General features: G+C 38.4%; 1 protein-coding gene across 1 annotated transcript in view; it reads left to right on the plus strand.

The window, feature by feature from the left end:
- The window catches only part of THSD7A (thrombospondin type 1 domain containing 7A), a 204,421-nt gene that overhangs the window by 69,693 nt on the left and 118,732 nt on the right, over positions 1 to 15,996 (plus strand). The window contains exon 2 of the mRNA XM_082321586.1: positions 8,598 to 9,429. Coding sequence (XP_082177712.1) covers positions 8,598 to 9,429 — 832 coding nt within the window. The remainder of the gene's footprint in view (positions 1 to 8,597; positions 9,430 to 15,996) is intronic.

Below are 15,996 nucleotides of genomic sequence, written 5' to 3' on the forward strand. Positions count from 1 at the left end.
ACATTTAATTTCTGATGCCTCGTTCTAGTAGTCTAGTCGAAAAGCTGTAGCCAGTCCTCAAAAAGCTGTAGCAGTAAATTTCTTCATATCTCAGTGAAGGAGATTTTTGACTTGTTCGCCCTTGGCTAATGTAAGCAGAGACTGGGATTACAAACTGCTGGGCTGGCACAAGCATGATGGCCTGTGTTGACGGATATACCCTGTGGTTGCGGCAGCCTCACAACTAGCACTTCTGGCCATCAGCACCACAGCAGGAGGCTACGATGAACAAGGGAAAGAAATAGAAGGGCAGAAAATGAGACAGAGGCAGAAAAATAAAAGCATTCACCTGGTCTTGACGCTAATTGAAACAGAAATATTTTGCCTTCTCTTTTTAATATATCAGCCTGTGTGTACTGAAGAAAATCACGTTTAACAAACTGAATTGCAAAATTATTCATGATAGAAGTGAAAGTGATCTGATTTAAAGTCCCTGTAACATGTTCAATATGGCTGATTTACCACAAGATTGCATGAGACTCTGCACAGAAATAAACTCTCCTAATAGTACCAAGAAATTGGTGCTGCAACACATGCTGATGCCCAAGTGTCGTGACAAGGGCTAGTGGTGTTTTTTGAATTGAGCTAATTGGGGTTCACTCTGATGAAAAGTGAAGGGCAAGCCTCAGCTGGTTGAACTAGTGCAAAAATCTGCATTTCCATGTATAGTCACTGAGAATAGTACTAGCAATGAGATTTTCAGGTTAAGTGAGATGTTTTCTTAGCAGTGTTTCAGTTAAAATTTGCTTTGAGATTTGGGAATAAATTGAATATAAAATGCTGATAGGGAGAAAACAGTGAATCTTGGTTCAAAACTAAGGGGAAAACCTCATCTTAATCTATACAAATCGAATCCTCCTCTTTAGTAGGCAGTGGATCCTAAACTGGTTTTCTCAGTAATCTATCCCTTAAAATCAGATTCTGATGCAGACAAAGCTGTAAAAATCTACAGGGACACAGATAAGAATAATTTGTGGTGATGTTATTGTTGCTCATATATAGAGCTTTCATTGGAAAATGCTAATATTTACTCATGATTACACTCTATGTAATAATTGGAAGTAACTATTGATTTCACACATTCTCTTGTAATTGTCTCTGCTGTTCATGGGAGTGGTTTTTGTTTTGTTTTTCCTTGCCCATTGCATAAGAAAAAATAGGTTCATGCCACATGTTTCTATTATTACATTTCTGGTAGCCTTGCATGGAAAAAAAGAACAGCAAACTTAGAAATCATATTAGAAACTCCTAAAACTGATCTTCTTTAGAAGGCAGTTGAAGAACACATGGATGTTCTTTAACTGATATCCATGTATAAGTATTAATGATGTTAGAAGGGTTGTACCAACCTGTCTACTGTGGTGTGTGAGCTGGAAATGGTGGTAAGCTGGGAAGGTACCAGGGAAGGCATCCTATATGCTCACCATATTTCTATACCTTCTTCAGGCCTCTGCTTTTTGTTGCTGTAGGAGATGGGTACTGAGGTAGGTAGGTCTTTGGTCTGACTCAGTATAGCTGTCTCACGCAGGAAATGGAGAGCAGCTTTCAACTGTTAGTAATCAGAAAAAACCAAGAGAGTCGTGTGGGAGAGATACAAGCAAAGGTTAATAAAGCCTTTCATCCAACTTACAAAGCCTGCAAGAGTGTTTGCTATGTATGGGAATCATCATTTTGTCAGAAGAGCGTTATCTGGCTTTTCAGCCAGCAGTGTGACTAGAGAGAGAACATAAGGAGAGGAGTGTGAGGAATATGTTAGTATAGTTTTAACACCACCTCTAATGAAACTAAGAAATGTTCATGACCCAGCTTTATATGTAAACAGACTGTGGGCTAGAAGAAGCTGTATTCAGTATCTTACAATATCAGAGGTATTTATTACATGACTAGAGGCTCAAAGCAATGTAATTGCTTTGTAGAACATAGAAGCTATATTTCTCTTTTAAGCATGCTGCTTCAATTAAGTATTCCTTTCGTGTATTCATTCAATATTCATTTTGGCTGCTACTGCTATACTATGTAAAGGAAAAATGAATAGTTAGAGAAACTCATGCTAAAAAAAAAAAGGTTTGGAGTAAGAACTGTTTTAAAACTGAATAATGTTTTAAGAATTAGTTTAAGTTTATAATAAGCATAAAGGAAAGGATTTCATTACAGGTTATGACAACAACACAAAGCCAGATAGTTCTGCACTGTGAGCTGTCAGCCTTTCACGTTTGTGTATGTGCTAGCCTATACTTCAGATAATCATGTTGCACCACTACTGCGAGCTGGAGACTCTCGATAGCTTCGGTGTAGACAGCGGTTTTAAGGGTGTTACGCCACTATACATTCAAATTAGTTTGGGAGGAAATGTGGTATGAAAAGTGTGAGCCCTGATGCAGTTTATTTAAAAATTTGAATCCACACAGCCAGAACAACAAAATAAATATTAAACAGTAACAAATATAAGGAGGTGACTGGTTTTTTTGTGTTGAATTAGATTTTTCAGACCTGACTGTCTGAGGGATGAAGAACTAGCATTATATTAAATAAAGGAGAAAATTTTTGAGACCATTTTGTTTCTTTATGTATTTTTTGTACTATAAAAAATAGATATTTTTACCCTCTCCACGTTTATAATAGATAAAAAAAAATTAATATCTATTATAATTGTCACAATGTTAAGGCAAAAAAAAGCACAAAGCAGACAAAACCCCCCTCTACCAAGTGAAATGTGGTGTTAAAACTGCCATGAATTATGGCACAGTAGGGCACTGCATCAACACTGGGAAAGCATGTTAAATTCAAAATTTTTTCTTATGGAGTACACAAACTTGTTTTAGACACACCAGTTTTCTAATATACAAAAGGAGTACCTGCTGGAAGAAAATAAGTAAAATTTTATTCCAGTAATTTGTGAGGTTCTAGTATGAAAGTGCTCAGTTAGGGAAACACTGAATAAGCATTATGCTTTTTGTGATGTTGATGTCAGAGTTTAAACTGGTATGGTTACTCTTAGGTTTATTTCCTGTATGATACATTCATGATTTTAAGAGAAATTTGAAAACAGATGGATAATATTAATTACCATGCCATTAATAGTATCAGAAACATGGGTGAGTGTATTTTCCCAATGGATATTAATAGGAGAAAAAAATAAAAGGGCCCACATTTATAAAGTGCCTTAATAATTATGTGCACAGCTAGAAAGATATCAAAGTGGCTGATTTTTATATACTTTCAAGTTTGCCTTTATCTTTATCCCATTGTTTGAAAGTGTGCCCTGGAAAGTTGGGGAAACAATGTGAAATTTGTAGATTAGATTAATCTACATCACTGTTTTTTTAATGTTAATTTTTATATTTCCTTGTTAATTTGAGAAGTGTGAACAACTTGTTCTTCAGAATCTGAAATTATTTGAACTGCGGTGTGGCTTACACTCTCCCTTATGCTATCAGGAAATACAAAATTTGACCTAGGAGTCAAATAATTTGTAGGCATATTTGATTCTCCATTATCTTCCTGTGAATCACAGGTGATATGTTTTATTAGGTGGAGAATCTTTTCCTTTTTTATCTCTCTTCCATATCCTGAATCCATTTTCTTTGATGCAGACACTGCCTTGCATGTTCTTTTCAACCTCTGAAAGAGGAGCTGAGAAAGACAAAAGCATTAAATAGAAGCGACAGTCAAGGTGATCCATAGCACTCCTCGAGGGGAGAGTTTGCTGGCAAACAGAGCAGGCGGCAAGTCATACAGCACCCAGGGAGTCCCGCCACGGGTGGGAAAGAGGCAAAAATAAAGGTTTTGTCTATCAATGATCTTCTACTATCTTGGCACTCCCGGTAGTATAAATTACAGAATCTGTCTCTCCAAATGCGGCCAGCTTGTTGTGTCGGCAGCATCTGAGATTCTATATTAAAAAAAAAAAAAAAAAAAGCTGTTAGTAACGTATCTAGAATTACGGCATTTTGCTGTGTTGCTTCTTCCCAGTGCAGTAGGCAATACGTCTGCACCAGTGAGACTCAGTTTCCTGTTCAGACTCTTGCAATTGGTTACTGCCAGTGATAAAAATACTCCGTAGTGGCAGCAGTTTTTTTCCTTTGCTGCCATAATTGTATAAAGCAAAGATAGATAATATAGGTATACTGTACCAAGTTATAGAAGTGCTTGTCATATTTTAATTTAGCCAAGCAGATCTGCAAGTGATTTTGGCAGCAGCTCTGAGGCTGTTATATTCTCGGTGACCTGCTGTTCATCCTGCTCCTTGACCGGCTCTGCTATCAGGAGCTGCAGTTTGCATTCACTGTCATCTCCCGAGTCCTTCAAAGACTTTTTGATCTGTGTCTTTTTGACCTCTCTCAAGATTTACTGCTTAGGCTTGAACTGTATCTTGTAATGCTGGTGTCTTTCTGACTCTCAGCCCTGTATCACCCAGTTAACCTTCTTGGCCCTCATCACAACCTTCTCATAATACAAAGAAATTTGAGGTCTCCAATATTGGGTAAGGTTAGTTTGTTTCTGAACTTAGGAAAAGTAGATTTCTGCTAATCAGTCTCTCAATAGTCTCTTCAAATACAATCCTCTCAAAATACTCAAAACTAAGCTGCTCATTGTCTTGTGCAGTACGAGTCCCTCTCTCTGGCATTAAACTGTTAATGCTACTTACAGGCACTAAACCGGTAACACGAAATGGGTCAAAACCAGTTCTCACTGAAAGTACAGCAAAATTCAGGTGAAATCAGTGGTGCAACCCTCATTTGTTAAAAATGGGAGTAACGTCGTGCTCGATGCTTTAAGACATGTCTTGAGTTTTATGTTTGGGGATAGTTGGGGGCTTGTTTTGTCTATTTTTTTGTATTTGTATGTGGAGAAAAGCTCAAGGGATATTTACATAGTCTTATTTTCCCTGGATCAAAGTTCAAAATAAGTTTTTTCTTCTTCAAATAGTGATAATTTTAATACCTGGAACAATATTAATATATAAGATGTTAAATACTACAATAGCTTACTTTGTTCTCAGTTAGCTGCAAAGCTATCAGTGATTTAGTGGGGGTTTTATCCTGATTTTTTGACTCCATTGTCATCACTCCCTGAAATTTCAGAATAAACTTGCAGTAATGGTTAATTCACTTACTTTCCTACTCCCTAACAAAAATAAATGTTAATCCTCCAGAAGCTTAGAGGGAATCTTAATATTGTATTTTACAGTAATCTCTTTAGAAGACAAAGAATTACAAATCACATTTTAAACTCACTAAGACTTCAGTGACAACTCTCAACAACAAAAAAGAAGCAAGCTTCCTATTTATTTCTGTAATTGTCATTTGTAATATGCCGATTAAACAAAAAGCAGATAAATGATGGTGTTTTCATGAGACAAGTACAGCTCACTACAGGTAAACTATGACTCGCTCATCTAAATATGTTTAAAACAAAATCCTAAGAAAAACCTACTTTGCATTCACAGCAGCAGCTTTTTTTCCCCAGTGTGAAATGGTTTGAGCGCACATACATGCCATTGCCCAGGCATAACTGGATCAGTGCACAGCAGGGAGAGCAGAGTGTCTGTGTGAAGACTGCTTCAGTGGGAAAGAGAGAACCTAAAGAATATTCATAAAAAGCAAATTAAAACATCATACGAGGCCTTGATTAGGCTTGACAGCTTTCCTAAAGACTTTCTGTTGTTGTTACTAGTGCTTAACATCAGCTGAGGATTTGTGAAAGAGCGGCCACCCCCACCTCCTGCAGCCTTTAAGCGATGGTGGTGGGTGAGACTCTTTACATTGCATCTGCTGATCTCTTTCATTGCCGAGTTGCATATCTATGCTATCCTAGTTTCTGCGAGATTAATTTTATCCCAAAATTTCACATTTACAAATGCTGTGGTAAGTGTACTGCCCATAATAATGATATAGCATAATATAAAAATCATGTTGCAGGTGATCTGTATGTGGTTTTCTCATACTTCTGAGGATCAGCACAGGAAGGACATGGACCTGTTGGAGAGGGTCCAGAGGAGGGCCACAAAAATGATCAGAGGGATGGAACACCTCTCCTATGAGTAAAAGCTGAAAGAGCTGGGGTTGATCAACCTGGAGAAGAGAAGGCTGCGGGGTGACCTTATTGCAGCCTTTCAGTACGTAAAGGGGGCTTATAAGAAAGATGGGGTTAGTCTTTTTAGCAAGGCTGGCTGTGACAGAACAAGGGGTAATGGTTTTAAACTGAAGGAGGGTAGATTTAGACTAAACACAAGGAAAAAAAATTTCATGATGAGGGTAGTGAAACACTGGAACGCGTTGCCCAGAGAGGTGGTAGATGCCCCATCCTTGGAAACATTCAAGGCCAGGCTGGATGGGGTTCTGAGCAACCTGATCATCGCACTCATGTACAGATTTCTTCTTTCATATTTACATTGCCAAAGGCAGTAGTTAGTGCACTGAGGCTGAGATTTTTATCATTTGCATTAGTATAAACATGTCAGTGAATTGGATTGAAGATGCTTAGATGTAAAGCACAATTTTTAGGTACAATGTGATTTCTTGGATAATTGATGATTGGAAATTTGGTAGAATCACAAATGGGCAAACTCCTCATCTGGAGTACAGTAAAGACCTGATCTTTAAAAAGAGGGATTTCTTCGTTGAACACACATAGTGTACACAAGGTACAGTGATCTGATAAGAGAGAAATTTATAGTTTGCAAGATGAATGATTTAGCTTTATTTCAATCATGATTATTTTAGTATCTCTGCTTTAGTTGGAGATTTTCTGCAGTCTTTATTCTTTTAAAGTTGGCAAGTGTTCAAAGTGGTGTTCTGGGGAAATGATATCTCTTAACTCAGTGTAAATAGACTTAAATACAACGATTATGTATGCCATTTGTGGAAGGCTGGTTAAAGATAAAATAGGGTAATCATGCTGAAATGGAAACTGAAATGTATTTGTATTTAATATACATTTATTTTTCTGGATAGCTAGCTAAACCTTGGAAACCCTAATTCAAACTTAATCTGCAAAAAATATGGAGGAGTTCCCATGGGCTGAATCGGACTCTGCCAGCTGGCATTGCTGTCGAGTATTAATGCTTAGGGTTTTAGAACTACAAACAAACTGTTCAGCCACAGTGTCTGCTTAAAAAAGAGGCAATGAGGAGCAGAGGCTAAGCGTATAGCCTGTCATCAGCCCATTCCCAAACGGCTACTGAAGTTAATGTTGGATGAACAGCTGAAAATTGTGTTGAAGTCAATGAGAGTTTTAAAGCTCATGGGAATCAGTAATAAGATGTGGCTTCATATTCCTTCCAGTCATTCAATAAGAAGGTGTTGTAAATAATTTGTACCTGCCATAGATTGTTTAACTTACCCTTGTGCAGTACTAGAACTGTTTCTCTATTCCGTTAACCTGCTTTGGAAATAACAAAGGCTCAACCCAGCATCTCCCACAACTTTACTCCCACAAATAGTCTTGTTACTGGGGTCTTTCAGATGAATGAGGATTGCATGGCCTGGCCCCAGTTTCTTCATGGAACATGAGCACTCCTCAGTCAGAGAAAATGTCTTTTGTGTGACCAACTGTCTGCAGATAGACGTCTTTTCTTTGGGAAATGGTTACAGAGTTTTGTTCTGGACTGCTTGTTCTTTTCCTCTTTCATAGTAAGCCAATGCATGGTGTGTATGAGGGGAGGTCTTAAAAAATCTGAAAAATACAGGGTTTTTACCCTCTGATTTGTGGATTTTGTGAATTGAACTGGGTGACTATTACAGTTTTTAATAATGGAAAAAACAACCATATCAGTTTTCAAGGATATAGGTCTTTATTGGTTTTGTTGACACTAATTATAACAACGTGTCAAGTATGTACCATAGACCTTAGAGATTTTAAAAAAGCAGTAACTTCTGTTCTTTGGAGAGTTACCAGCTGGTATGTCTCTGCCTTCAGGAACTTATTCTGTATAATCATTTCACAGATTGTGTGGAACAAACACTCCTTAATTGGCTTTTAATTTTAATTTTAGTTATAATAAAGGAAAGAATAGAAATGGCCTACCTGAAATTACCTCTCTTTTTCAAAATGTATTGTGTTGTTATTCCCATTATTTAACACAGTATAGAAGGAAGAGAATATGATATTAATTGGCATCAGGGTATAAAGAGTAGTACAGTAGAAATGCGAAACAAAAACCAAAACAGTCCAGGAAAGGGTATTCATGCAGGTGAGAGAGATTAGATTCGTGCCTTGGAGGGGAGGACTTCGGCTGCTATCTTGCTAGTCAAAACTACGTGATGACTTTGTGATTGCTCAATTCTTAGTTCTCTAATGTAGATTAATTCCTGTGTATGTTCTTGAAATTAAATATTCAATTTATCTAGTATAAAAGGTGAGATGTATCTGTAATCATGAAAATAAGAGATGAAGAATAATCCCATACTTGTTTTGTGTTTTCCAAGTTCGAGTTTCTCCAAGAATGAAATTCTTAGAGATGTAGGAAATGCAAAGCTGGTTCTGCGGGCTTGGTTTTGCACCATGGCAGAAAAACAATTAAGTGTGTGATGTTAGCATCTTCTCTTGTTTTCCAGGTCCATGGGGGAGATGCATGGGAGATGAATGCGGTCCAGGTGGCATCCAGACGCGAGCGGTGTGGTGTGCCCACGTGGAGGGCTGGACCACACTGCCCACAAACTGCAAGCAGCCAGAGCGGCCGGACAACCAGCAGAGCTGTTTTCGGGTCTGCGACTGGCACAAGGAGCTGTACGACTGGCAGATTGGCACCTGGAACCAGTGCCGGCCCGTCCTCTCCCGGAGCCATGAGAAGCCCCTGGAGTGCCTCAGAGGGGAGGAAGGGATCCAGACAAGGGACATCACCTGTGTCCAGAAGTCCAATGGGGTGCCGGCTGAGGATGTCATCTGTGAGTACTTTGAGCCAAAGCCCCGTCAGGAGCAGGCGTGCCTCATCCCGTGCCGGCAGGACTGCATTGTGGCCGAATTTGCCCCCTGGTCAGAGTGCTCCAAGACCTGTGGCAATGGGCTTCAGCATCGAACTCGGCACGTTGTGGCTCCACCGCAGTTTGGTGGGTCTGCTTGTCCTAACCTCACCGAGTTTCAGATCTGTCAGTCTAGCCCGTGCGCTGGTGAAGAAAGCCTATATAGCCTAAACGTGGGACCCTGGAGTGCATGCTCAGTGCCCCATTCGAGACAAATAAGGCAAGCGAGGAAACGTGGGAAGAACAAAGACAAGGAAAAGGACAGAGAAAAGGCAGTTCGAGATCCCGAGGCTCGTGAGTTAATTAAGAAGAAGAGGAATCGAAACAGACAGAATAGACAGGAGAACAAATATTGGGACATACAAATTGGGTACCAAACCAGGCAGGTCACATGTACTCACAGAAATGGGAAAACTGCTGCTCTGAGGTAATCACTATTTATTAATTTGCACATCTTTATTTTTCTCTGTTTAAAGTAAAGCACGCATAAGTGCACACTGGTATTATTTTACACAATCCTGAATCTCAATGTGGGGCACACACTGTTTCCACTATGAACATCCCTCAAGCTCTAAATGTTTCTATGACATGAAACGTGCAAGCTGTGCTGGTGATCATACTAAGCATCACATAAATGTGCACTGTTAAACTATACTAACTACCTAGCCTCTGTTTGTCTAAATAGATTTCCCCCAAAAGCTTGAAGATATTTGTCAAATGTCTGCTCTGTTTCTGTGGATTCAGGGAGGTTTTCGCTCTCTAACAAGTCATGCATGTTTGGAAGAGGTGATGTTACTGGTGTTAAGGCTCTGGGCACAAAGACTAACAGGGAACCGGGCTGAGTCTGACTCACAATAAAAGTAGAAAACAGAGAGAAAGATGCTGCATGAGAAGGCAGTATCTATTCTTTCCAGTACCTTTTGTTTTGAAATAGAAGGGCATGAAATATTGTTTGTCCTTCTTGATTCCTGTGGTAAAATTCCTGGAAGGGAAACTGTGAAACATCTTTTGTTTCTTCCATGGACTTCCTCTTTTTCTTTCTCATCTGCACCTTTATACTGTCTGTCTGTTTTTTCCTGATACTTTATTATTTATTTATTATTTTACTTTTCACGAGTTTTGGCAGTCACAGGTGTTTTGATAACTCTTTCCATAGGCTTCTGTGTACTTTTCTGCAACTGTATTATCTTCCACTTGTTTGTTTTACCTGGCGTTCTCTTGCTAGCTCATGTTTTTTCCTTCCCATCCCCCGGAATGTCCAACTCAAAAATCTTCTTTCACTCTAGTCTGCCTTTTTCTGTCTTTGATGTGATTTTTTCTATTTCCTTCCCTCTAGTTCAATACATGATTAATCAATTTTACTTCAACTGTGAAATGACTAAGATATCTTGCTGAATGAGGCTGACACCCATTGCTGCTAGGTTAGTGTTTATGAACTTTTTTCAGGGTATTTTACTTTGAGTTTTTATTGTGCCAGTTAAACATTCTGTCATGGAACTTGTGATCGCTTCAACCTTTCCTGTCAGAAACCATATATTGTAGTTTTTCAAGTGTAGTAAACATTTTTTGAGTATATTTCGTATTTCCTTTCAGGAGATCATCCAGCAGTAAAACAGGAAAATGATGAGAGGTCTGTGGCTTAAGGGAAGAACTGAAAGATTTGGGTTTTCTAGTTGGAAGGAGGGATGTATGAGTGAAAATATGAAGTGTCTATGAGTATGTAAAAACCTGTCACAAGGAAGAATGGAATGAGCTATTCTCTATATATTATGGATGTATAGGAAAAGCAATAATGGGCTAATCACAGCAATGCTGAACGAGGTTGGACTTCACAATACTGGGAATAGTGAAGCTCTAGAAAAGATTGCCTGGGGAATGTGTGGCACCTCCATCTTCGAAGGTTTATGAGAATAGGCTAGAAATGCATGTGTTAGCAATGACACACCTCCAGTAACCCTTGGTTAGGGAAGAGGGACTGACTGCATAGTTCTTTGCAGTCTCTTCTGGCTGTGGTTTTCTACAGTTCTTTCAGATTATGACACACACTTGGATAAATGTCTGCACGAGGAATCTCAAAATCAGTTTGCTCAGGCAGTCCCAGGTGTTGCCTGCAGCACTGGCTCAGTGCTGGTACAGGAAGAGATTGCCTTTACCTCTTCCTTTTCCAGCCTCACAACATGCAGCCCACACTGTACCTAGCCCAGGAACATCATTACCCTTTAAATACAGGGAATAATTTATCAAACATATCAGTTGCTAGCAAAGAGCAGCCAGCTGCTCTGTTTGAAAGTCCCCAAGTTTTTGTAAGGTTAAACAAATAATTCAGAACTACCATAATAAAAAAAAAAAAAGAAGAAAAAAAAAAGAAAAAAAAAAAGAAAAAAGAAGAGGGGGGAACATTCATGTGCTGAAGCTCTGATAAATGGTAAAAGAAAGTAAAAGTATAATTGGAAGTTGATGGCATATTTACTCATCATCTTTACACTCGCTTTTGGATTCACTCAGATCAGTAATGCTGTCTTAATTTCAGATACCTCAGCGTATTGTACCATATATGCACATTTCAGGCTGTAGCAGGGAAATGGATGAAACCCTCTTGCCTGAGGCAGTGAAGCAATAGATAATACAATGTAGAAGCAATTCTTCACAGGGGAGAAAATGATACAAATGATGCAGTGGACATTTTGATGTCTAATGGATATAATTTTATGTTATAAATTCACAAAGGATTTCTAACAGTCTTCCCATCAAGTTTGACATAGAATCTTTTTTTTCCAGTTGCATAATGAAAACAAGAACATTTGGTTAAATGACTCATGAGAGATTCTGTCACTGATACCTTGGCTTTAGAGACCTATCTATGTGTATCATCTATATATCCATTTGTTTCATTTATGCTGCACTCTTCACTAAGTGGTCAAATGGTTTATTATATGATTGGCATTCCAGAATCTCAAGCAGTAGAATTATTTTTCTGCCCAGGCTTTCAATGCAGCCAGCTCAAATGATTTTATAATCTCCATCACATAGTAACTGTGTTACTAAATAATATAGACAAGTAAGGTGACTGGAAAACCTGCCGTGCTCATATGAAATGCTCTTCAGCTTGAATAGTCCATTTTCAGGGAGTTTTGACTTTAGCAATCAGAAACAATCAGCCCCCTGGCAGCATGACTGAAAGAAGAAGAAAAACCCTCAGGCGAGTAATATTTTTTGCAGAGGTAGCAAAATTGGTATAGTATAAAAATGGTTTCAAAAAACAAGTTTCAGAAGGGTGCTCCAGAGAAAATGGTTCTGTAACGCTGTCAGCAAAACTTCAAAAAGGCAAATATCTCTCCACACATCAGCACACCAAGCATGGTAAAGAGAAGTGAAAGAAGAAAATCAAAGTGTAATTTTTACACTTTATTACCAAGTGAACAATACATAGTGTCCCGTGAAGGATGAAATATTGGATTTTGTATTGCTCATTCTGCAATAATGTATGTGTTACATGGCCTATATATGCTTTATGTTTCCCTTAGTCTGAAATTCTGGTGCACTGAAAATATTTTTAAAATAGAAGTGTTGGAGAAGAAAGAATTCAGTAATTAAAGGTGACTTATAAAATGACTGTTCTGGAGAGCTAACAAAACCTTGACAGGATTGCTGTTATTGTAGAGGACAATACTGATCCTCTAAAATGTCTCCTCTCTTTTTTTGGTGAAAGTGGAATTTGCCAGAGGTCCTACAGAGAGCCATTAGACAACAAACTGTCAATGTAGAGAAACAGGAAACGTGTGTGAAAGCTCATTTTGAGTTACAAATCTGTTTGCACTATTAAAGGTTGTGATGATTGTACCTCATGTTAAGCCTATCATTTTGTATTATAATATATACTCTGGTTTTGCTCTCTCCTACTCTGCCAAATTGTTGCCATTGGGTTTCAAACATTTCCTCATAATTGCCTTCTTGAGCAGACTTTTGGGGCAAAGTTTAGCAAAAATGTTTTGGCTGGTTTTGTACGCGTCTAAGAAAAATATTTTGTTTTAGCAGTGTTTAATTCATACAACCATTTTACGGAGATACTTTATTGAGAACCCACTGGATTGGGGAAAGAATTTGGTATTTGGAAGGACTGGAACAGGTTATGAGCACAGACATTTAACTGCAAGAACATGGAACAGTATGAGAGTATCTTCTTGTCCTGTATGTTTCTGCACTTCAGCAAAGATTTTGAAATTCACTGACAAAGTGCATCAAGTTCCCCTGTAGCAGTTGGCCCACAGGCGTGGGGACAGTCTGCAACTGCTAAGAATCATTGAGCTCAAATGGCTGCAAATGGGGCTGTAGGTAAAGCAGTTCTGCAAGGGTATAACTGCCTAATTAAATTAAAAAAAATCCCAGGAATTTCTGCACTATTTCTTTCTCCTTCTCCATCATTTGGATATGGCTTGTTTATCTTGCTTAAGCTAGGACTAAAACACCCCTGTCTGAATGGGGGGAGAAATGGAGGAGACCAAGTAGGAAACTGTCCCCACCAGCTCTTTTGCTGCAGTCTCCAGAACTGGTTAATATTCCCTTGGCAGCACCTCTGTGGCAGAGACCTGTTTGTGAAGCTGAACATTATTGATGACTTGAAGTGAGAATTCAAGAAACAGTAAAATTTTACATATATTCAGGGCTTTTATTTCTTTGTTGGGAAATAACCTTATGCAATAACAGCGGTGGAACATAATGGTGGGAAAGAAAAGCATCCAAAATTTAAGAAATGCTGACTAGTTTCTGGGCAGATTGGTTTAGCCCCTTTATGCATTTGATTGTCTGATCATGGTTCATTTGTTTCACCTCTGTCCTTCTCAGAAAGTAATTATTTGTTATTTATTTTCATCCTCCTGACTGATTCTGTGCATTCATGCAATATCTAGCAAACTATATCCACACCTTATAATGAATTAAACTCTCTTGGAAGTTTCCATAATGGTCTCACTGCAGCGCTTTACTTTCAAGTTTGGGAGAGTTCAAGCTTTTATTTATTCCAATATTCTAGTTGAGACAGAGAGATGACAGTAGGGCAAAAATTATTGAATTGTCTTGCTAATTTTGGGCATTGAATTTGAGGTATATAATGCCTGTTTTTTCAGCTTACTTCACATAGGCCTGTATCTGCTTAAAGCACAGCCACCATATTCACTAGTGGCCACAAGTCTTAAGCTGGATGCCCAGGGACTGAGGAATTAGAGAATGGCCAACTGAGTATTTAGGCTGGTGAGTGAGTGATACTCAGGATGTATTGGCAGAAAAAGAGAGAGAATCTGCTCCTCTAAGATGGCATTTTAACTTTGTTCATCTTTCCAGGGCCTGAAACCAAGTGCTCACCTTCCAAATCATGCAACAAATCCCTCCATCCACTTTATGGACTCTCACTGTCCTTTTAAGTTATAGACTGTGTGGAGGAGGATAAAATAAATACAGCATCAGCTTGTTGCTTTCTTTATGCCATTGATTTGGAGAAGCAGGCAAGTCACCCTGAGTTATGTGCTGTCAGACAGCAAACAGAAGAGAGATTCAGACATATCATACAGCAGCTCAGTTTGTTGGACCCTGTAATTTATTCCTTGCTTAGAAAAAAGTCTTAAAATATTCTCTGTACTTCTCTGAGCTGCTCCATGAGGCAACAGGCAGAAAGGGTGATGTGTATGAAAGTGGCAGTGGCTAAGGTGGAGTAGCTTCAAGGACAGGCTGTGGGAAGACGAGGGAATAGCAATGCAGAGAGGACAGGTTATAGAGATGAAGGAGCATAAGCAACCTTTAGCTTATTCATTGAGGACCAGATGGAAGTGTGCATGTCTACAGGTGTTTTTTATGTTACTGTAAAGGCAGTACTGCAGCTGTTTTTTGTAGAGGAAAACTTGGAGGAAGCCTCCAAGTTCACCACACTGTAAGGGTTTAGAAGCCATAAGTGGTTCACTAACAGAACACCTGTAAACATCACATACTTGGATAATGAACTCTACAGAGTCATCTTCATAAATTAACTTTGAATCACTTAGAGCACATGCTGTTAACAAATGGAGAACAGGGAAGAAGAAAGTCATCTTGGAAGAAAAACCTCGTGATAACTAAAAACTGCAGGCTAATTGTCAGATGCATTTGGATAATAAAAATGTAAAATGTTATTAGAGAAACAGGATGCAAACATATTGCTTTCCTACCATTTTCCACTGTGCTTTTAGGATTTGCATGAATTTGAAAGCCAGAAGCATCCTGTAGATTTTTAATGTGATTTCATGGAGACAGTAGTTTCTGTGGATATGAATAATATTATTTACTGGGTGTTCCTTTCTATTCTAAGTACCTGCTCCATCATCTTAGTGAGGCTGCTGTTTTGACAGTGGCTTGTCAGTATTGCTATACATTTGACGTACCATGCCAAAATCTAGATTTAAGATGGAAACATACACACTGTACTGAATAATTGAAACAACAGCAATGAACCATTTCTTTCTCCACACCATATTTTAACTCTCTTCATATAGTGAACAGTTGTTCTGTCGTTTAGATGTATGACATTCATATATTTCTGTGCAAAGCATCAAGATTGGATGCCTTTCTAGAACATATTTTTTATTCAAATACATGTAATTGGTTTTCCTTAGCAAAATATAATAGCTTGTAATGTAATGAGGGTTGAACTACATATTCTGATAATCTCTTGTGGCCATAAATCCTATGAATGAATGCATGGATTCTATGAATGAATACTATGTTGAATTTCTAGCCTTAATTTAGTAAGAGATTAAGATGCACAATGGTAAACAGAATTAGGCACTGAGGTCTTTAACAAAGATTCTTCTGCACTGTACTTTTATGCATCTTTTCTGCCTCATTGTCAGAGAATTTTTATGTTAATTGACTTCAATATGCCTAAATAAATAAATATGATTCAAGCAATATTTTTCTAAATTTTGAACATCTTTATATTGGTATCACATCATAGTCTGTAAATAGTCCC

This window comes from Platalea leucorodia, assembly GCF_965183815.1.
Source record: "Platalea leucorodia genome assembly, chromosome: 1".
NCBI lineage: Eukaryota > Metazoa > Chordata > Aves > Pelecaniformes > Threskiornithidae > Platalea > Platalea leucorodia.